Source organism: Penicillium solitum (genome assembly GCF_028829755.1).
Source record: "Penicillium solitum strain IBT 25940 chromosome Unknown utg000008l_segment0_segment0, whole genome shotgun sequence".
Lineage (NCBI taxonomy): Eukaryota > Fungi > Ascomycota > Eurotiomycetes > Eurotiales > Aspergillaceae > Penicillium > Penicillium solitum.
Window position 1 is genome coordinate 3,239,785 of NW_027072127.1, and position 19,889 is coordinate 3,259,673.

Consider the following 19,889-nt stretch of genomic DNA (forward strand, 5'->3'; position numbering starts at 1 on the left):
CCAAAATTGGAGAACTTACTTGGTATATTGAAACAGACTGCCTATATTTTCACACAGAAGCTGGTAATTCTACCTAAGACATACCAACGTAGTCTACTATGTAAATGCGCACAGAGTGATTTGAGGTGTGGAAAACCACGTCTGGAGAAGCACTCGTGAGTAATACTCTCCAAGTAATGGAAAATTGAGTAGCTAACCAACGTGAAAATAATTGAATATCTAAATATCTTGTAAATAGAATGTTATGATTCAAGTAAAGAGTAAACGATCTACCACATACAAATCAGTTGCCGTTGCTATCTCCGATTATCTCCGCCTTGACCTTCCGTCATCGGTTTCTCAGGCGGAGTGTGCGCATTACTTACCAACTTCCATTGCTTCAACCTTTTGCCTCAACCCTTGTCTCTTCGCTAATCTGGTCAATTTTAACTACCATGTGGGGTTTAAGACTCTGGTCCCTGCAAAAACAGTGGATACCAGTTCGAACTCGAGCTCTGTCAAGCTTCAAAAGTCATGCATCTCCGCGCGGTCCTCGCAATAGTATAAAAAGACCAAATCTCATACAGACTGCGAGGAAAGCCGAGCCCTTGCAGCAGCCTGAGCCCGCTGTCCCTGAGTCCCAAGATGCCACAGGTCCCAGTTACGACCCTTCGCAGAACACTCTACTTTCTCCCGTTCACGTGCCTGAAGATCCCAGAGGTGTGCTTAAAGAAAACCATCCAGCAACTTCGATACTGGCAAACTCGGGAATAGTCGTACAACGCGAACTAGAGATGATGAATGTTCTAATGTGAGTGCTGCGCAAGCGCCTATTTGAGAAAAACATGTGTACTGACTCCCTCAGTGGGTTTGAACAAGCGAATAAGTATGTTATCATGGATGCGCAGGGAAATCACATTGGATATATGGCAGAACAGGATAAGGGATTGGCAAGTACAATGGCACGCCAGTGGTTCCATACCCACCGAAGTTTCGTGACACATGTATTTGACCGACAAGAAAATGAAGTCCTTCGAGTAAGCTTATAGAATGGCCATCGTTTGATGTGTTTTTCGCTTGGCTGACAACCGCAGTTCAATCGCCCATTCTCTTGGATCAACTCCCGAATTCATGTATACGACCCTCTCGATCAAACCCCAAATGCTCACTCGGCATCCACCTCTCTTCAAAGCACAACACCAGGTTCTCTCATTGAACCTGGTGCCAGCTCCAGTGCAAGGATATCCCCGCTTGGACTCGGTCAAATGCGAGTTATCGGCGAAGCTCAGCAGCAGTGGGCACCTTTGCGGCGAAAGTACAATCTCTTCACCCATCACCAATCGCCAAACCCGGAAACAGACATGGGAACCCATAATATCGCACTATCCAACTCTGGTTTATCACGAGCGCAGCAGATGCAACTAGTACAAACGTCCAACCAAGACCAGGGTCAATTCAACCAATTCGCCTACGTTGATGAGCCATTTCTATCATGGGATTTCTCCCTGAAATCAGCAGATGATCAGTTAATTGGATCTGTCAATCGCAATTTCGCAGGATTTGCTCGCGAAATATTCACAGACACCGGTGTCTACGCAATGCGAATGGATTCCGCGGCTCTCGGAACGGAGACACCACACAGCAACAAGACCTTAGGCATGACCCTCGACCAACGTGCTGTTATGTTGGCTACAGCTGTAAGCATTGATTTCGATTACTTCAGCCGCCAGCATGGCCATGGTGTATTTGGCTTTCCGGCGTATGGGGTGCCTATGGGCGGCCCGGCTCCTGCTGGCGGTGCAGCTGCGGAAGGCGCTGCCGCCGGTGAGGCCGGGGCCGTTGGTGGAGCCGCTACTGGGGCTCTTGAGCGAGTTGGAACTGCCGGTGGTATGCCAAATGGTATGGTTGGAGGCGCTACCACCGCAGGTGCAATGGCTGGGTATGAAGCAATGCACAGGGGCAACACAGGGGATCTAAATGCCTCGGCATCGGAGCCGGCGAACCCGGAATCGCAGGGTTCCCAGGATAGACCTCAAGACCCTTGGGAAGGTGGCTCTTGGGGTGACGAAGGAGATGACATTGGTGATGGGGGTGATGGGGGTGATTATTTCGACTGGTAATGGGGGCCAGTTTCTGTACTATATTATAATATCCACGATTTAGATGTAGTATTTACTCTTAAACCAAAAATATCTCCGTTCACCTCGCCATCTTTCAATCGCTGTTTACCATCTCTGCCGACGACATCGCCACGCTTTGTCCACCGCCCCGGAATTATTCCATCCCCACCCTTCATCCCACCCAAGTCCCCGCAGACAACCTCGCCACCTAAGTATTTTCCGAATCGCATTTCGCATTTAAATCCAAAAAAATGGCGTCCTCGGTCGCCCAGAAGCGCCTTTTCCACGAATACAAGAACCTCTCCACCAACCCACCAGAGGGTATCACCGCAGGCCCCGTCTCCGAAGATGACATGTTCTATTGGGAAGCCCTGATCCAGGGTCCAGAGGAAACCCCCTTCGAGGGCGGCGTCTTCGCAGCGGAGCTGAAGTTCCCAAGAGATTACCCCCTGAGCCCGCCGACAATGAAGTTCATCGGAGGTGGCGTGTGGCACCCGAATGGTACGTGACCGAGACAACTCAGGAGTGACTTGCGCCTGGCTACTTGCTTGCGTTGCAATATACACAATGGCGAACATCTTACTGATAAATTTGAATTACAGTCTACCCCAATGGAACCGTATGCATCTCCATCCTTCATCCCCCCGGCGACGACCCAAACCACTACGAACACGCCTCGGAGCGCTGGTCGCCCATCCAGAGCGTGGAGAAGATCCTCATCTCGGTTATGAGTATGCTTGCCGAGCCGAATGACGAGAGTCCCGCCAATGTCGAGGCTGCTAAGATGTGGCGCGAGCGGAGAGCCGAGTACGAGCAGAAGGTTCGGGATGAGGTGAAGAAGGGTCTGGGTCTGTGAGCCGGGATGGGTTGTGGATGAATGCCTCGGTTTCTCTTGCTGTTGCGTAGGTGGATGTCTGTCAATATGGTCTACTTGTGCTGCGTGGGAGTCAAGATTTGATGACTGGCGTTCAAGGGTTTCTTTTTTCTTTTTGCATGGTCTGGATATGCGATGGCTTCTCGGTCTGTACAGTGCATTCTTATCCTCGCATTATGATAGCGGATGAAATACATGCAGTTCTTTCGATACACTGTTTTCTTCTATTTCAGCGACTTCCTAAATCTTGGGTCTGCTTTAGGATTCTCATGTCTCCTTCCACTAAAGGATTGGGGCTACATGGCAAGTACCATGGTATATCGCGCTTGTCTTATTTCATGTGGTCTATAGTCTATACGTCTATACCTTCATAGATATACAGGTCCTACATCATCTTACTCCTGCCGAAACATCCTCCGATTAATCCACCCCTCCAAACCCCCCTGGCACCCATACAGGATCTCAATCTCCGCTTTCAGATTCAAAACCAACATCCGCTGCAATTCAGCACGCCACTCAGGCTCCGGTCCATCGCTAGCCCACACAGGACTGTTCCGAAGCATAGCCACGATTTTCTTGCGATCTCGCATCGTCAGCGAGAGAAGAGCCGTGTCACCAAGTACTTCCGGAACTGCTATTATATCTGTCACTCGAAGACCCAGCCATTGCAGCCTCGGGATACTGAGCCGAGCATTTTGGTGTAAATGGGCCGCTGAGCCGTACTTGTACGTCGACATGATGGCCATGCCATGGGGATCACCATCGGTGAGGGCATAGAACCGAGGTGGATGTCTGCTCTGGTTGGATGCGGAGTCGGAAATTGCGCGCAGGAATGTCCGTGTCATGAAATCGGGGTATCCTTTGCCCTGTCCGAGTGGCATTGAATTCAGTCGCTCGGCCTAAGATAGAATATGCTAAGGCATAGGCGCAGCTTACCGTGACCATAATCCCTTCCCCGGCTAGCGCTCTGGTGTGGTAACTTATTCGCGCGAGCCGGTGGAAGACTGCCTGTGAACAGGGACTCAGCGTACTGATGCTGCAGGTGTGGTATCTCCATGTTTCATACGTCTTTCTCGATGACCAGTACCCAGCGGACCCGCGAAATGTCAATCTCGTCTCCATCCTTTATCCGAGGAATCAAGCTGTCCTCGGTGACAGACTGCGCGTCGATCAAAATATGGGAGCCACGAATCAACCGAAAGTCTCCTGTCACCAGTCCCTTGGCTGCAGCTTCCTAGAAAGTCGTGCACGATGTCAGCAGCCTTGTTTGTAGTGCTATGCCACCAGAGGATTGGATTTGGTAGGACAAACCACATTCAATGCCGTTCTGTTCACTCCGATGGTGTACGCCAGGTCATCGACAATGTGGTCCACGATATACTGCACGCGGAAGAATTCCGGATCGATATAGTATATGTCTCTGGTGATTGAATAGATGTGTTCAGTATGCCTTCCAGACTGGTTCTTGGGCATTGCCAGCTCACCTCTTGGAGATCAGCTGACCCGTTCGAATAGCTTGGTCCAATATAGCTAGGATTCGAAGGATGACGGCTGTCATAACAGGCAGACTCGGTGAGTTTGTCATCAAGGTGGTGTTCAGAGTGTGGTAGAAGGAAAGATCTTACTAAATTTCCAGGCCTCATGTGCCGTCTTTCCTGGCCAAGAGTATTTCCTGTGCGTCTCAACTCTCGGACTCGATTCCAAAGCTCCGGTGATGGGATTGATAATGCAAGCCATTGGGCTGGCTCTCCGCTTGAGGGTGATGGAGATGTTTGCCTCTGCCGGGGTCTGTGAAAGTCCGTGGATGAGTGCTGCGAGTGTGTTGTCGATGAATTCTTGGACTGAGGGATCTCGACCATCGTCTATTTCCAAAGCGTTGATGGTCGATGGCTCAGCCATTGCCATTGGGGTGGGTTTGGGCAAGGCGAGATGGGGGTTGAAGGATAAGAATATCTACCCGTGGACCACAATGGGCACAAAGAGCTTACATGACACTTTCCGATAGCATCCATGTATGAATCTTGTATATAAACAACAGTGACTATTATAAATAAACAATTTAGAACAAATATTAGTAAAAATAAGTATTTAACTTGTTATGACTTGACGTTCTATAGAGGTCAGCTATATGTCATACTATATGTCGAAGCTTCCCTTCCTCTCCCTTTTATTGTTCTATCTAGGAATTATTGCCTGAACTTCTATACTATCAAGACTTCATTTTAGTCTAATTAACTATTCTCTCTGTTCTTTGTGGTTTGGGGCAAGTGTATAGAGCAATGCCAAACCACCCGTGGACACCACCGCACCGCCACATCACCACCACGCCTCTTATATCCCCTGTCTCTTAATCCGAATATCCTTGACATCCTCTTCCTTCTCTTCCTTCCTTTTCATTTTGATCAATTTGTCTGCCTGGCATCACAGTGGTAAAACATTCTTCATTGTACACCGCAGTCGTGATACTGATGACTAAGCTTCCCCGGTTTCCATCGCCTGGACTCTCCAAGCTGTTTACTGTCTTTACTTGATTGGCGAAAAAGACCCAATTCCTCATATCATGTCTTCTACTCCTCATATTGGGCCATGGAGAACTCCAGCTGAGGGTCATCTCAGCCCAGATGCCAATGGAGATCTCAAAACTGACTACTCGCGCTGGCGATTGGTCGATGAAGAAGGCCGTCAAACATGGCGGTATCTCGAATCTGATGTGGATAACCAAGAGTGGCCGCAATCAGTAGCTGATAAATATCATTTGGGATTGCCAACGGTATTTAACCCTCCTCAATTGGCAAAAATCCAAAAATTCCATCCAATTCTAACAGCGCATTATAGGGTCTTCCAGAGCTGCCAGAAGCCAAGACGCCATTGAAAGCCGCCGAGAATGGCCTTTCATTTTTCTCGCATCTGCAACTGGAGCCCGGAAACTGGGCCTGCGAGTATGGTGGCCCCATGTTCTTGCTGCCGGGTATCTTGATCACTTACTATGTGACCAATACCCCTATCCCCCCTGAGTATGCAACGGAGATCAAGCGTTATCTGTTTGCCCGTCAACACCCAGAGGACGGTGGATGGGGCCTCCACATTGAAGGCCACAGTTCCGTCTTCGGTACTTGTATGAACTATGTCGCACTGCGCTTGATTGGTGTCAGCGAAGAGGACCCGCGCATGATCAAAGCTCGGGGTCTTCTGCATAAGTTTGGAGGTGCCACCTATGGCCCCCATTGGGCTAAGTTCTGGCTCAGCATTTTGGGAGTGATGGAGTGGGAGGGTGTCAACCCAGTTCCCCCTGAGATTTGGTTGGTTCACGTATTGCACCAAGTACATGCTCTCTTGTATTAACCGACTACATAGGCTTCTTCCCGACTGGGTTCCATTCGCTCCTTGGCGGTGGTGGATTCATATGCGTCAGGTGTTCCTCCCAATGTCTTGGCTGTGGTCCAAGCAATGGTCTCACCCTCTAGACGACTTGACAAGGCAGCTGCGCGAAGAGCTATACACCCAGCCATACAGCTCTGTTGATTTTGCTGCGCATCGCAATTCGATTCACGAGGTAGACAATTATTACCCTAAGACGTGGCTGTTGAATGCAGCCAATGAACTGCTGGTTCGGGTCTGGAACCCTTACCTTCGACTCCCCAGTATTGTCAAGCGAGCTGAGGAATGGACCTGGGAATTAATTCGCATGGAAGACGAAAACACCAAATATGCGGGGCTGGGACCTGTCAACAATCCAATGAATATGGTGGCTTGCTTTGTCCACGACGGCCCAGACAGCTACTCTGTCCGCCAACACAGGGAGCGGTTGAATGACTATATGTGGGTAAAGGGCGAGGGCATGCTCGCAAATGGCACCAACGGCGTGCAAGTTTGGGACACGGCATTCATCACGCAGGCGATCGTCGTCGCTGGCTTCGCCGACGAACCCAAATGGCGGCCGATGTTGACAAAAGCTCTCGAGTTCCTCGACGACCATCAATTACGAGAGAATGTGCCGGACCAAGAAAAATGCTACCGCCAACACCGTAAGGGTGCTTGGCCATTCAGCACCAAGGATCAGGGCTACACAGTTAGCGATTGCACCGCCGAAGGTCTCCGTTCAACACTTCAGCTACAGGAAATGCACGACTTCCCTAAGCTGATTTCCGAACGACGGTTGAAGGACGCTGTCGACTGTCTGTTGCTCATGCAAAACCCAAGCGGTGGCTTCTCCGAGTACGAAATTACCCGTGCCTCACCCAAGGTTGAGTGGCTCAATGCCGCGGAGGTCTTCGGCGGAATCATGATCAGCTACGACCACCCCGAATGCACAACGGCATCTGTTACGGCACTGTCACTCTTCAGCAAATTCTTCCCCAAATATCGCGCTGACGAAATCCGCGCCGCAAAGCAGAAGGCTGTTGGCCATATCAAGCACGTCCAGCGCGCCGATGGTAGCTGGTATGGTTCTTGGGGTATCTGCTTCACCTACGCAGCGTTATTCGCCCTCGAAAGTCTGGCTAGCGTCGGCGAGACATATGAAACGAGCGAGGACTCTCGTCGGGGCTGTGACTTCCTGATCGAGAAGCAACAGGCTGATGGTGGATGGGGCGAGTCATATCTGAGTAGTTCGACCCATCAGTATGTTCAGCACGAGAAGTCCCAGGTGTGTCAGACTGCCTGGTCTCTTCTTGGACTTATGGAGGCGGGATACCCGCACAAAGAACCGTTGGAGAGGGGCATTAGACTGTTGATGTCTCGCCAGCAGCGTAATGGAGAGTGGCTACAGGAGGCGATTGAAGGTGTATTCAACCAGTCTTGGTAAGTTGAAACTAACCTGATCTTCTTTTGGATTTGATTTACTGACTCTTTCTCTCTCTCTCTCTCTCTCTCTCTCTAGCATGATCTCGTATCCCAACTACAAGTTCTACTGGCCTATCCGTGCCTTGGGCCTGTATAGTAAGAAGTTCGGAAATGCGGAGCTCGTGTAAACCATCTCGAGAAAAATAACATTCCACGCATATGTACTTAATCAATAATAATTCATTCATCAGGTATTTAATTGATATAGGCCGCGATTGCTTATTTGTGCCTAGGTAGTGTAGTGTCCACGCGCGTTCCAGCTCTCGAGTGTATATAATTCTCCTCCGTCTCTTCCGTCTCTCCCGTCTCTCCGTCTCTTTCCCCTCACCTTCCCCTCACGCAAAGTGGTCACGTGCCATTTTATCCAAAATGAGTGATCGACAGGAGCTTGGGCCATCCCAGCTCATTCATCCCTCCACACGGGGTTGCACTTTGTGTTCTTTGATTAACCCGACTCCGATATTCCCTGATCCCATCATCATCATGGATGCTGCAGCTCGGGGTGACAAGGCCTCGGCCAGGTCCAACTACCGCCTCGCTATCGAACACTACACCCACGCCTTGAGCGAGTTACCCCGCGCTCCGGCATACTACATCTCGCGATCGACTGCCTATTCGCGTCTCAAGCCCGAAGATGGTGGTCCTGACTACCAGGCTGCACTCAACGATGCCGAAATTGCGCTCCAACTCGCCAAAGAGCGCGGAAACCGCGAACTGATTCTCTCCGCCCAGATGCGCCGTGCTGTGTCGCTGTACCAGCTTGAGCGATATGGAGATGCAGGATTTGTTCTTGGAATCATCGCAGACAAAACCAGGAGCGAGAAAGTCCCAGCCAATAGAACGGAGCAGGTGCAGGCTGCCATGGGAGGACCCGGATCCGGATGGGGAGGCTACAGAAACAATTACAGCGCGCAACTGCCGATTTGGATCGCCAAACTCCAACGCAAGGAAGCAGAAACACCCGAGGACGATCCGAAGCGCATTGTATCCGTCCATGAGTACCCATCTTCCACTTACATTCCGACCGGAGGTGAGCTGAACGATCAGTGGTTGGCCCTCAAGGCTGGCAACGTGGGAGTCGCCGAAGCCCCGCAGCAGATTGAGCCTCAGCCCATCGACTCTGATCCCTCAAAGGAATGGACCCTATCCCCTGGGGAGGCTATGTTGGCTTCCTACGCTCAACACTCCAGCGCCCGTGCTGCGGCTGAGGCTGCCTCTATCGTCCCGGAGAAGGTTCGCCATGAGTGGTATCAGTCACAGGACTCTGTGGTTGTGACTCTTTATGTCAAGGGGATCTCTAATGACAGTGTCGCAGTCGATTTGAAAGAAGCTTTTGTGAGTATTCTTCTGCTTGGTCATTATTATACTTGAAACTAACTCTGCACAAGGTCTCCCTACAATTCCCCCTCCCATCTGGCTCTGAGTACGACTTTACCCTCGACCCGCTCTATGCAGCCATCAATCCCGCCGAGTCCAAGGTCTCCGTCAAGGGCACCAAGATCGAAATCACTCTGCGAAAGAAGACAGCCGGCCAAAAATGGAATGCCCTTGAAGGCTCCGCCACCAACACCACTGAGATCACCAGCCGCTCAGTCGCACAGAACGCGCCAACTACCGCAGGCCCTTCATACCCCACCTCGTCACGCCACGGTACCAAGGATTGGGACAAGGTCGCATCCTCGCTCACTGAGAAGAAACCAAACGAGAAGTCAGGGGACAACGGAAACGCAGCCGATGCATCGGATGACGAAGGCGGTGATGCTGTCGACGGATTCTTCAAGAAGTTGTACGCTGGTGCTGACCCAGAGACGCGCCGAGCTATGATCAAAAGTTACACCGAAAGCCAGGGCACATCGCTGAGCACCAACTGGTCTGAGGTTGCGAAAGGAAAGGTGGAATCTCACCATGAATGATTACCCGCTTGCTGTTTTGTCCCTTTTCATTGCTAAGCCGCATGTAGCGAGGTGTTTCTAAGGTGTCCCAACTACTTTTAGTTGTGAAATATGTTTCAATTGATTTTTTTTTTTCACAAATGGTCTTCTTAATCTTAATTCTGAAAAGCAAGTAGTTCAATTCGTAAGACTCCAATTACTTAGATATAAAACCCTCTTCCAAACACCATCAGAAATCCAAATCCAAACCCTACTGTCACTCTCTATTGACACACCACAGTCGTCCCATCCCCAGAAAGCAGAATAGGATATCCCCCTCTATCCTGCCGGGACATAGTAGCCACAACCCTCCCACCTCCCAACATCAGACAAAACATCGCACCCTCCTCACTCGGCCGATTCATGAAAGATTCCCCGTTATACACCTGCTCAAAAACACTCGCAGGCCCGATTTTCCGCATAACATTCCTAATACCCCGTCCTTTGACTAAATTTTCCTGCTCGTACACAATCCACACATCCACGGGTTTGTTGCCGAAGAGTGTTTTGTTCCCATTGTAAAGCGCACACAGCTGTTCCGCAGCAGGGATCTCCCTATACCCATCCGAGGATGCGTTGGAGAGCAAGAAGCCTTCCTCGTTGACAATTGCCGTGACTGAGCATGTGCCGAGTTTGTCTGCTTCGACGCCGTCGAAATCGGTCCATTTGCCCATTCGAATCGTGTCTGCGTGCACAATCTGTGGGTTCTTTATGGTGGTCGGCATGGAGGTTGGTTGTTTTGGGTAAAAGAGTAAGATGGGTTGGCTGAGTTGATGAGGTGTTTGTGGATTTTGTGGATGGTGGTTTGCTTTGGAGCTTGAGTTGATATCTGGATGGTTCTGTTTCTTTTCATGGTGTGATTGAATTGTAGTTATATATATACACATTTATCCCTTCCCTTCAAAAGTCATCTACAAAGTTGGGCTGGAATTAGGGCTGCAAAGAATGAAACCCAACTCAGCGGCACTCTCCCGTATAGATATATTGTTGGCTAGGAAGCTTCCACGGATCTTATAGACCGGGTTATTCGTGATATGGATCGTTGAGAGCACTAAGATGGGACATGAATGGAAGGCTGCAAGTATGTATACTCGAAGCTTAAATGATAGGCTGTGGGCGCTTAGAACTCGGTCTTAGTCGGAAGTTCTATTCGTTCTCCGTGAAACTTATATTGGCGCCAGCCCCTCTGCACCTCACAATGACTTCTAATTTTTTTTACCCATCCCTGTCCTGCAAACCATAATTCTGCACTTGTATGCTTGTGCTGGTCTTAAAATATCAATCAACCTGCATCATGATGCGGATGGTTGGCTCAGGGGTAAAGTTACATCTCTGCCGGCCTTGTTGACCTAACATACCCCCCCTCAGGCGTAAATCAACGCTAGAGGTTGCGACCCTAAATGATTGTCTGAAATGTTTCAGTCCTAGGGAGTGGGTTGGCTTTTTACCATATGATCCATAGTTCATGGCCATAACGGCCCAACCGCGTATCTGCAAGCCCTATTTTATGGCAAACATATCCTCCAGTCTAGCGAGATTATCTTGCAGATCAGGTTTGACCGCCAGTTTCCATCTTACACCCGAGGCTGAAAGGGTATCCCTCGGTTGGTTCGCATTTTCTCGGCTCCTCGGGCAGCAGAGGATCCTTGAAGAACTTTATAATATGGTTTCGTCGAGGCCTATCAACCCATAGTACGTTTTAGTAACTCTAGCAGTGCGGTGTTATCGACCGCTGCTAGGATCATCGGGGCTTGCTGGCACTGCTAAGCTCCAGTCGCTGTCAGATATCCATGTACAAGTGGCGACATGCCTAGCATAGCATCATAAGTCGACCTGACTGGTTTTGCGGTTCTTTCATCCGGTCTCTGTTCTCATTTTTGAGGGAAATGTATTTCTTGTATTAAGATGGACACGAATAGTCGGCAGCTTATTCGGCCTTGTGACGTATTTTTTCTTTCTTTCTGGTAGTCTTGTTAGATTTCTTTTGACATATCCCTTTTTGAAAGAACCTCATCGTTGACAGCCAGGTCATCAACAACGCATTGGGAGTAGTGTGCCATATTTAGGCAAAAGACCCAGAGAACCGACCTTTTCTCTTTGTTCCAGGTAATTCTAACTTGTATGCTCTGGTGGCTTGTTTGTAATATCATAAAGCTAGGCCAGAAAAGGCAGGAGTCGGAGTCCACAATATTGTATTTCAAACATTGATATATGTGTAATGAATCACATCTAAATTTTAAGCATCTACTCTTCCTCTTCCTCCTCATCACCCTTGCCATCATGGTATAGGAAGAATTGCGTAAAGATCGCCATATCCAGCAACAGCGTGCCAGCACTACCGACCAACCACGACAAGTTCACCAATACATATCGACCATACAGCGCAGCCGCCTCACCAGGACGGCAATGCGCACGGTGACGGTGCCCCATAATCTCCCCGGAAGACCCACCATGGCAAATAGGCGAGTACGCCAGAATAGATAGCACGTAAGTCAAGTTTCCGATGCAAGCAAAGAGGAAAAACAACAGGGAAACACCATCCGTTGATTTACGGCGGTAGTTCAAGAGAAGCTGGGGCAGACGCGATCCAAGATACAAAACTGCACAGAAATAGCCAAATACTTGACCCAGAACATCCATAGCAAGCGGTTCTGGGTCTGGAGCCGATGATTTTGCTGCCGGGCTGACGAACCAGCCCACCACACCTGCAGCACAGACTAGAGCGACGGCGGTGAGGTTGAAAAGGACGGATTGGAGGGCGGAGATGCGGCGAGCGCGAGCGCGTTGAGCATGGCGCCGCGCGGAATCGGTTGTCGGTTCGACGAAGGGCGTTGCGGGTGAGAGATGGGTGGCATCTACCGATGAGTGGAAGATATCTTGGTAAGAGGCTGCCGAATGCCGTCTTCCATCGGAGAGTGGACGTGTGCGGTCTTCGGGTTGCTGCCCGGTTACGTTGATAGTTGGGTCTTCAATTTGGACCTGGTCATTGGGCTTCGGGATGAGGGCTGATCTCTCTGTTGGTGCTGGTTGATTTTCAGCGCCATTTCGCTCCGCATCGTCGGCTGCAAAAAGGTCCGGCGTGCTTGAGGGAGATAGTTCCTCTTTGAGGTTGAAGCCCCGGTAGTAAAAGCACTGTCCTAGCAGAACAATATCTGCTAGAGTGTAGTACACTGCAAGGATGATCATTGTAGGAAGCACGCCTTGTAGGACGGCACCTAAGATGTTGAACACATCGCCAGCCAACCAGATGATGAGGAAGATGAGAGAGAGGCCATCTGCAGAGCCACGTCGGAAGTTCTCGATAATTTGAGGGGAGAAAACTACAACCCAGCAGGCAATAGAAACCGATCTGAATTGGTTAGTATTGGATTAAGAAAAACAACACATGCAGAGATCGTCGGGCCAAGTAGATCTACATCCGCTGTCGCACATGCATGCATCAAATAAACTTGACAGCTAACCAAAAAACGCCAAAAATGAAAAAAAAGAGAAGTTCTGCTTGTCAAACTTACCCGCAGATCCCGCTAAGGGCCTCGATGTTAAAATTAACCGCCTGCGAAGGGAACATCCTGCAGGCGAACTGTGCGATTCAGAGTCAAATTTTCCCACTGATGGTTTTGGAAGCGAAACAATGTAAAAATATGATGTCAATATAAACAGATATATTAGCTGGAAGATCCAGCTCTGTGCAAGTTGATAATAAGGCAATTGGAGCGCGAAGAGAAGAGAAATCCACAGATGAAAGACGGAACCATGGATGACGTCGTGCGGTCACGTGCGAAGTATAGGGCATTTCAGATGGGCATTTCTTCCATTTCTTTCATTTCTTTCGATTTCAAGCAATTTATTAAGCTACGGTTCAAATAAGACAACGGTGTCTTAATAGTGAGATACCAAAATCTAGAGAGCTATTAATTTCCCTTCATAAGCAACTCCAACTGATCCTGGGCATCACAGAAGATATTTATGGCCTTGGTCTCTGTTAGCGGAGCTTAAAATCTAATCTGATTAATGTATGCACTTACCTCGGTCAACTTGATCTGACTAGCACCCCCTAGGTCTCGGGTGAATGTGATCTGGTAGTTTCCAGGATCGTTGATGAAAGAGACATCCCGTTCCGGGATTGGAAGTGTCGCCTCAATATCAAATAGCGACTTGACATTTCCTACGTAAGGCTGAGTCAACTGTGTCAACAGACCAGGTGAAATAGTGAGGTGGTCCACCCCAGCAAGCAAAAAGATCTCATCGACGGAAGTCAAGCTAGCAGGTAGGACTTTGGTTGACGAATTGATGGACTTGTAGTATTTCTGAATGGCTACGCAAAGCGGCAGCAATTTCGCATTGTCCACGAAACTAAAACGGGAAAAGTGTTAGACAGGACTTAAAATAAGAGTTTGGTACTTACCCTGCTTGCACATGCACCTTCAATTCGTTCACATATGGTGCGATATAAGTACAGCCAACCTCAGCTGCGAGTACAGCTTGAGTCATGCTATACAAAGTGGTTGCTAAAGTATGCACACCAGCTAGTTGAAGGGTGCGACAGGCCATCATTCCTTCCCACGTACTCGGAATCTTGATACAAATGCGAGTGACGTCGAAGCCCGGCTGGACATGCTGGAACAATTGCACGATGCCTATGAACGATATGATCAGCATCAGGTTCAATTAAACAAAACCAATATCAATGAAAATGATCAAACGTACGGAGTGCATTGACGACAATCTTCTCCGATGAGTATGAATAATAAGGATTGACCTGTACATGGACACGTCCGCTAATGTGTTTCGCCATTCCTATGGCCAATCTAACCATCTATTGAACAATATTAGTTGACTTTATTCAATAATCGAAGCAAAACTTACCGCAATCTCGACAGCCAATGCCTCAACCCCGATGGACGAGTAGCTCGAATGCAGTGCCTTTGCATCTGCCTGTGACACCGCAATAACTTCAGCCCGTGCTGGCTTAGAAAGCTCGCCGAGTGCAATAGCCTGCGCGGTTAGCTTCATGGCCCAACTAGATAGCGTGTTCATGCGATTACTTGGTTGGAAGTGCAATCCTGGAATGGGCCTAGGGTTTTGGCGACTAAATAGTAGTCAGATATCTGAAAATAATAGAAGTCTCTATGATGTAGAAGGGTCAGTTTGCTTACCTTCGTCGTCCATCGTATCGCAGTCGATATGCGTGCGCAAACGCATATAGTCGAGACTTGTCTGTACTGCCATCTTAAGTGGAAAAATAGGTAGATATGAGATAGGTGATCTAGTAAACGAGCAAAGATAGGGTATGATGGAGAGAAGGGAAAAATGATAGGGAGGGGAATGGACATCCCACTTTCTCCAACCCCATAAACCCTTTAATTGGGGGTTTCCGGGGTACTATACTCCGCAGGTGGCACGGATTTGTCGGCCCGAGCGACTTGATAGTGGGCCGTATTTCTGAATCATATGCACTCTGCATCGAGTACTGCATGTGTATTGTGGTGCAACAGGGGGATAATGCGCTAGAAAGTATGACGGAAGTATGAGATAGAGCTGGGTCAGGTTTACGCCGTGTCATAACAATCACTACAACTATTCAGCAAATCGAGAGAGGTAATTGTGCTTAAAGTATCCCAATCAGGCAATATTCGCATTGTATAGCATAAGAAGGCAAGGATATATGCCGAGAGAAACGCCTCGCGATGCAAAGTGGAAACCCACCCCCAAGATACCCGATCCATCAAACTAGATATTTAAAATTCAAAATGCTCTTTTGTTTTCGGCCTCTATTTGGCCTGAGTAGCCAACCATGCCTCATGTGCCTTCTTCTGACGCTCCCAGTCTTTGCGGAGCTTCTTAGCGCGGCTCTTGGTGATCTCCTCGCCGGCAGTGTCGCGGGTAGGCATGCCTTCCTCGTCCCAGGCGCTGTACTCATTGGTGCGGAACATCTCCAGGTGGCTGAGCTTGCCCTTCTCCGCCTTCTTGAGGGCTTCCTGCTGATTCTTCAGCTTTTCAGCCTGCTTTTGAAGAGCTCGGGTTTCCTTCTCTTCCCGCGCCTTGATCATCTCTTGGGTGACTGGTCGGACCATGGCAGGTTGGTTTTCCCGATCCTCGAGGGCGATACCAACATCGAAGAGGTCGATGTCTCGCACCCGGTCGCACAGGGAAAGAATATCCTTGCCAATAGACTCAGATGACTCCAGAGACACCACCTTGTTACGGAAGTTGGAGAAAAGCTCAGCGAATGGCTTGGCAGACTCGGAGGCCTCTTCGGGCGCCGATGCTTTGGCAACTGCCGCCTCGATGTCCTTAGCGGAGATTCCAGCCTTGGACCGCGCGGCTTCACGGAGCGCATCACGCATAGCGGACAGAGGGTACAGGTAGGGCTTGGCATCCTCGGGGATATCAATACCAGACCAGCCGATTTCAGTGCTGTCAGCGGAGGCAGTGCCGTTGAGACCGAAAATGTTCACCATGGAGGTGACCCATTGGGCTGCAGCCTGAACGTCCTCGGAGGGCACGGTGGCCTTGTCGGCAATGTTGAACTTGGAGATAAGATCCGAGATCGACGCCATGACAGCGGGGGTGTTGAAAGAATCGCAGAGCTGGTCGTTTACTGCCTTCTTGGCCGCTTCCAGATCAGCAGCAAAGGTGGTGTCGGTGCCTGACGACTGGAGAGCCGCAGGATCCTTCACCTTGAGGAAAAAGTTGTTCACCTTCTCCTCCCATGAGCTGCCATTATTTACCAGATCCTCTGTGATCTCAACACCGTCCTTCCAGCCACCCAGGAGGAAAACAATGCGCAGACTTCTCGGCGACCAGTCTTTGCGATCAAGCGCTTCTCGGATGGTAGTGAAGTTCTTCAACGACTTAGACATCTTGGATCCTTGAATGGAGAGATGGCCCATGTGAAGGAAGTAGTTAACCCATTGGTCGTGCTCGTGGTCACCGTGCCAGTATGCCTCACTCTGGGCCAGCTCATTGTCGTGGTGAGGGAAGGCAAGATCAATGCCACCAGAGTGGATATCCATCTGGTTGCCCAGCCGAGCAGATGCCATGGCTGAGCATTCGATGTGCCAACCAGGGCGGCCCTTGCCCCAAGTGCTGGACCAGCTTGGCTCACCTGGCTTGGAAGACTTCCAGAGAGCGAAATCGGAAGCACCGCGCTTCTCTGTCGTCTTGCTGGCCAAAGAGCCTTCGCCCTCTGCGGCCAATTTATTGTCTGACCGACTCCATGGCTCAAGTCGAGCGTACGGGTGGCCCGCAGCTTCGAAGGCATTAATATCAAAGTACACTGACCCATCCTTTGTAGCATATCCGAAGTTGTTCTTAACAATGCGATCCACAAAGGCGGCAATCTCATCGCCGTATTCCGTCACGCGAGTCAACTCGGTGGGATCAAGAACATTCAGGTCGCGCATATCCTTGATGAATCGGTCCTCATATCTCTTAGTCAATTTGGTGAAAATGCTGTGATCGTCCGCATCAACCAATGCGCCCTTGAGGGCATCGAGGTAAGGCAAAATGAGATCCTGCGCATTCGAATAGAATGACTCAGCAAAGAGAGCAGGGTCGGCACTCGAGCCATCGCGGGTTTCAGCCTGCGCGAAGACGTTTGCGGCCGATGCAGCCGTCTTGATGTGCATCTTAACCTTGGCCTCATCATCACCTGCCTTCTCGTTTCCTGGCAAGGCTCCACCGTTCAAGATAGTCGCATAGGTTTTTTCAACCTCAGTTCGGTACCGCGAGGGAGGTAGTTCGGAGTCGAGCAAGGGAAGGTTCTTCTTTAAGTAGGCGACAAAAGCGCTTTTGACGATATCTAGGACCTCTGAGGTAATCGTAGGGTTGGCGGCGACGAATTCGTTAAACAAGTGTTGTTGTCTGGCGCGGAGGATGATCTATAGGATTGGTGAGTCACCGCACTTGGGACTATATCCAGATACACAAATATGAGTCATACCTTGTCGTCCACGTCTGTAATGTTCATAACGAAGTTGACATCGAACTTGAAGTAGTCGCGCATAATTCGCCGAATAATATCGGTGCTGACATAGTTTCGGGCATGTCCAAGATGCGCATCGTCGTAAACAGTCGGTCCGCACGCGTACCACACAACTTTCTTGCCCGCAGGGTCGATCGGGACGAAGGGGGTCTTGGACTTGGTCAACGAGTTCCACACCTTCAAGGGAGGGAGTTGCGCGTCCGGGCTAGAGGCCGGTTGCCGCCATGGCGGCTGTTGGCGAGAAGACATGGACCTGAAAGAAGTAACCGACAATAAAATCCGCTGTTTGGACGGTGAAAAGAAAGGAAAGGGAAGAAGGGAGGGTCGGGGGGAGAGCATAAAGAAAGAAACAAAGGCAATGGAGGGGGAGGGGCTCTTGTCAGGACCAGATCGACTCATCCATCAACTGCGGACTCGCTGTGATTGGCGGTAACTGGGGATGGGAGGACCGAGCCCTGAGCCCTAATTCATGGCCCGATCAGGTAATTAGCATGACAGCCTTTTTTTCTTTTGCGGAGAGGCAATGAGTTCAAGCCTCAAGTTAGGGATCATCCATACCAATTATCCTAACTCATATTGCTCACCATGACGTCCCCATTCCTTACGCGGAACGCCCTAGCCGACACAGATAACCTCGCCCTCTTACAACTGCGTCGCGACCAGATCGTTCCGACGATCCTCCGCGACCATGACGATGAGAACCAAGGCTACTGGGAAGGAAAGGTCACCAACACCCGCTTCGGCTCATTCCCACACAGCACTCTGATCGGGCAACCCTGGGGCGCTCAGGTCGTCGCTTCAAAAGTCGATACAGGCTCGCGCGGTCGCAACAAATCCGCCAAGCGCAAGGCCGAAGAGCTCGATGCGGAGGCAACAACAACTGGCGCAGAGGAGGAGAAGAAGAAGCCATCATTAAGAACCCCCGTCTCTGCGGAGAGCGGTTTCCTACACATCCTCGCCCCGACCCCCGAAGCGTGGACCATATCTCTTCCGCACCGCACGCAGGTCGTCTACACCCCAGACTACAGCTACATCCTCCACCGACTCCGCGCACGACCGGGGTGTACAGTCATCGAAGCCGGAGCCGGCAGTGGCTCGTTCACGCACGCCTCCGCTCGCGCCGTTTTCAACGGGTATCCCGGGACAGAAGAAGCGACCAAACGGCGACGACTAGGGAAGGTATGCAGTTTCGAATTCCACGCACTCCGCGCGTCCAAAGTGCAGCAGGAACTCAGAGACCACGGTCTTGACGGGATAGTGGAGGCTACGCATCGCGATGTCTACGAGGACGGATTTCTGCTAGGCGACCCCAAAACCGGCAAATCACCCAAGGCCAGCGCCATCTTCCTTGATCTTCCTGCTCCCTGGCTCGCACTGAAACATCTCGTGCGCAACCCACCTCCTGGACAGGAATCCGCTCTCGACCCCGAGTCGCCCGCTTATCTGTGCACATTCTCTCCCTGTCTCGAGCAGGCAGAGCGTACAATCCGCACTATGCGCAAGCTATCATGGCTCAATATTTCAATGGTGGAAGTCGCCCAGCGTCGACTCGATGTCAAGCGCGATCGTGTCGGGCTGGATGCCGAGGGCGTGCGCGGAGCTACAGTGTTTCCCAAGACCGTTGAAGAGGCAGTCGCGAAACTTCGCAGTGATGAACAACGTGCCAAGCTCATCCGTGACAACCGATTGACCAAAGACCAGCCAGATTACCAGCCAATTGCGAAAGAGACACCGTTCTATAAAGAGAAGACTGATGTCCCTGCATATGCTCAGGGTCGCTTGACGCATCGGTCAGAGCCGGATCTCCGAACGCACACCTCATACTTGGTCTTTGCGATCCTACCTCGGGCTTGGTCTGAAGAAGATGAGCAAAAGTGCCGGGAGCAATGGCCGTCTGCCAAGGTCCCGAAACCCGATAATGAGCCGAAGACAAGCAAGAAGCAAATGAAGAGAGAGGCTGCGATGGAACGGATAAGGCTTCGTGAGGAACAGAAGAAATCGGAAGAAAACCCACAGCCGGAATCGGGAGATAAGGCTGAGGAAGAAAAGGTCGAAGAGACCACCGAGGCATGAGGATGAATAGATACCAGTGACTTGTTTCGTTAGCATAAAATTTTCATAACTAGATTGAGGCGTTATTGTCTTTAAAGACAGTC

General features: G+C 50.3%; 10 protein-coding genes across 10 annotated transcripts; 5 read left to right on the forward strand and 5 right to left on the reverse strand.

The window, feature by feature from the left end:
* Positions 1-434: 434 nt before the first annotated feature.
* On the forward strand, positions 435-2,099 carry N7455_010531 (scramblase family protein; the record flags this gene model as incomplete). Its single annotated transcript, XM_040954864.2, has 3 exons — positions 435-790; positions 845-1,016; positions 1,074-2,099. The coding sequence occupies 3 exons, from the start codon at positions 435-437 to the stop codon at positions 2,097-2,099; spliced, it is 1,554 nt and encodes a 517-aa protein (XP_040814530.2).
* Positions 2,100-2,275: 176 nt separating this feature from the next.
* On the forward strand, positions 2,276-3,000 carry N7455_010532 (E2 ubiquitin-conjugating protein UBC7). The gene is made up of 2 exons (XM_040955000.2): positions 2,276-2,600; positions 2,702-3,000. The coding sequence occupies exons 1-2, from the start codon at positions 2,351-2,353 to the stop codon at positions 2,953-2,955; spliced, it is 504 nt and encodes a 167-aa protein (XP_040814638.1). The 5' UTR covers positions 2,276-2,350; the 3' UTR covers positions 2,956-3,000.
* Positions 3,001-3,368: 368 nt separating this feature from the next.
* Positions 3,369-4,872, reverse strand: N7455_010533 (uncharacterized protein; the record flags this gene model as incomplete). The annotated part of the gene is made up of 6 exons (XM_040954958.2): positions 3,369-3,839; positions 3,910-3,981; positions 4,040-4,207; positions 4,285-4,393; positions 4,458-4,524; positions 4,599-4,872. 6 exons carry the CDS (start codon positions 4,870-4,872, stop codon positions 3,369-3,371), a joined length of 1,161 nt encoding a protein of 386 aa, XP_040814720.2.
* A 661-nt stretch (positions 4,873-5,533) lies between these two features.
* N7455_010534 (terpene cyclase/mutase family protein) lies at positions 5,534-7,943 on the forward strand (the record flags this gene model as incomplete). The annotated part of the gene is made up of 4 exons (XM_040954896.2): positions 5,534-5,743; positions 5,809-6,272; positions 6,328-7,773; positions 7,853-7,943. The coding sequence occupies 4 exons, from the start codon at positions 5,534-5,536 to the stop codon at positions 7,941-7,943; spliced, it is 2,211 nt and encodes a 736-aa protein (XP_040814647.2).
* A 355-nt stretch (positions 7,944-8,298) lies between these two features.
* On the forward strand, positions 8,299-9,728 carry N7455_010535 (co-chaperone SGT1; the record flags this gene model as incomplete). The annotated part of the gene is made up of 2 exons (XM_040954841.2): positions 8,299-9,150; positions 9,204-9,728. 2 exons carry the CDS (start codon positions 8,299-8,301, stop codon positions 9,726-9,728), a joined length of 1,377 nt encoding a protein of 458 aa, XP_040814555.2.
* Positions 9,729-9,970: 242 nt separating this feature from the next.
* N7455_010536 (uncharacterized protein) lies at positions 9,971-10,471 on the reverse strand (the record flags this gene model as incomplete). Its single annotated transcript, XM_040954832.2, has 1 exon — positions 9,971-10,471. The coding sequence occupies one exon, from the start codon at positions 10,469-10,471 to the stop codon at positions 9,971-9,973; it is 501 nt and encodes a 166-aa protein (XP_040814748.2).
* Positions 10,472-11,990: 1,519 nt separating this feature from the next.
* N7455_010537 (PQ-loop repeat-containing protein) lies at positions 11,991-13,314 on the reverse strand (the record flags this gene model as incomplete). Its single annotated transcript, XM_040954933.2, has 2 exons — positions 11,991-13,095; positions 13,259-13,314. The coding sequence occupies 2 exons, from the start codon at positions 13,312-13,314 to the stop codon at positions 11,991-11,993; spliced, it is 1,161 nt and encodes a 386-aa protein (XP_040814644.2).
* A 343-nt stretch (positions 13,315-13,657) lies between these two features.
* On the reverse strand, positions 13,658-14,975 carry N7455_010538 (transaldolase family protein; the record flags this gene model as incomplete). Its single annotated transcript, XM_040954798.2, has 7 exons — positions 13,658-13,717; positions 13,772-14,099; positions 14,152-14,383; positions 14,454-14,562; positions 14,613-14,741; positions 14,792-14,835; positions 14,903-14,975. The coding sequence occupies 7 exons, from the start codon at positions 14,973-14,975 to the stop codon at positions 13,658-13,660; spliced, it is 975 nt and encodes a 324-aa protein (XP_040814524.2).
* Positions 14,976-15,414: 439 nt separating this feature from the next.
* N7455_010539 (cysteine--tRNA ligase) lies at positions 15,415-18,132 on the reverse strand (the record flags this gene model as incomplete). The annotated part of the gene is made up of 2 exons (XM_040954904.2): positions 15,415-17,629; positions 17,692-18,132. 2 exons carry the CDS (start codon positions 18,130-18,132, stop codon positions 15,518-15,520), a joined length of 2,553 nt encoding a protein of 850 aa, XP_040814635.2. The 3' UTR covers positions 15,415-15,517.
* Positions 18,133-18,318: 186 nt separating this feature from the next.
* Positions 18,319-19,806, forward strand: trm61 (tRNA 1-methyladenosine methyltransferase subunit GCD14; the record flags this gene model as incomplete). Its single annotated transcript, XM_040954949.2, has 1 exon — positions 18,319-19,806. One exon carries the CDS (start codon positions 18,319-18,321, stop codon positions 19,804-19,806), a length of 1,488 nt encoding a protein of 495 aa, XP_040814738.2.
* Between the last annotated feature and the right edge of the window lie 83 nt (positions 19,807-19,889).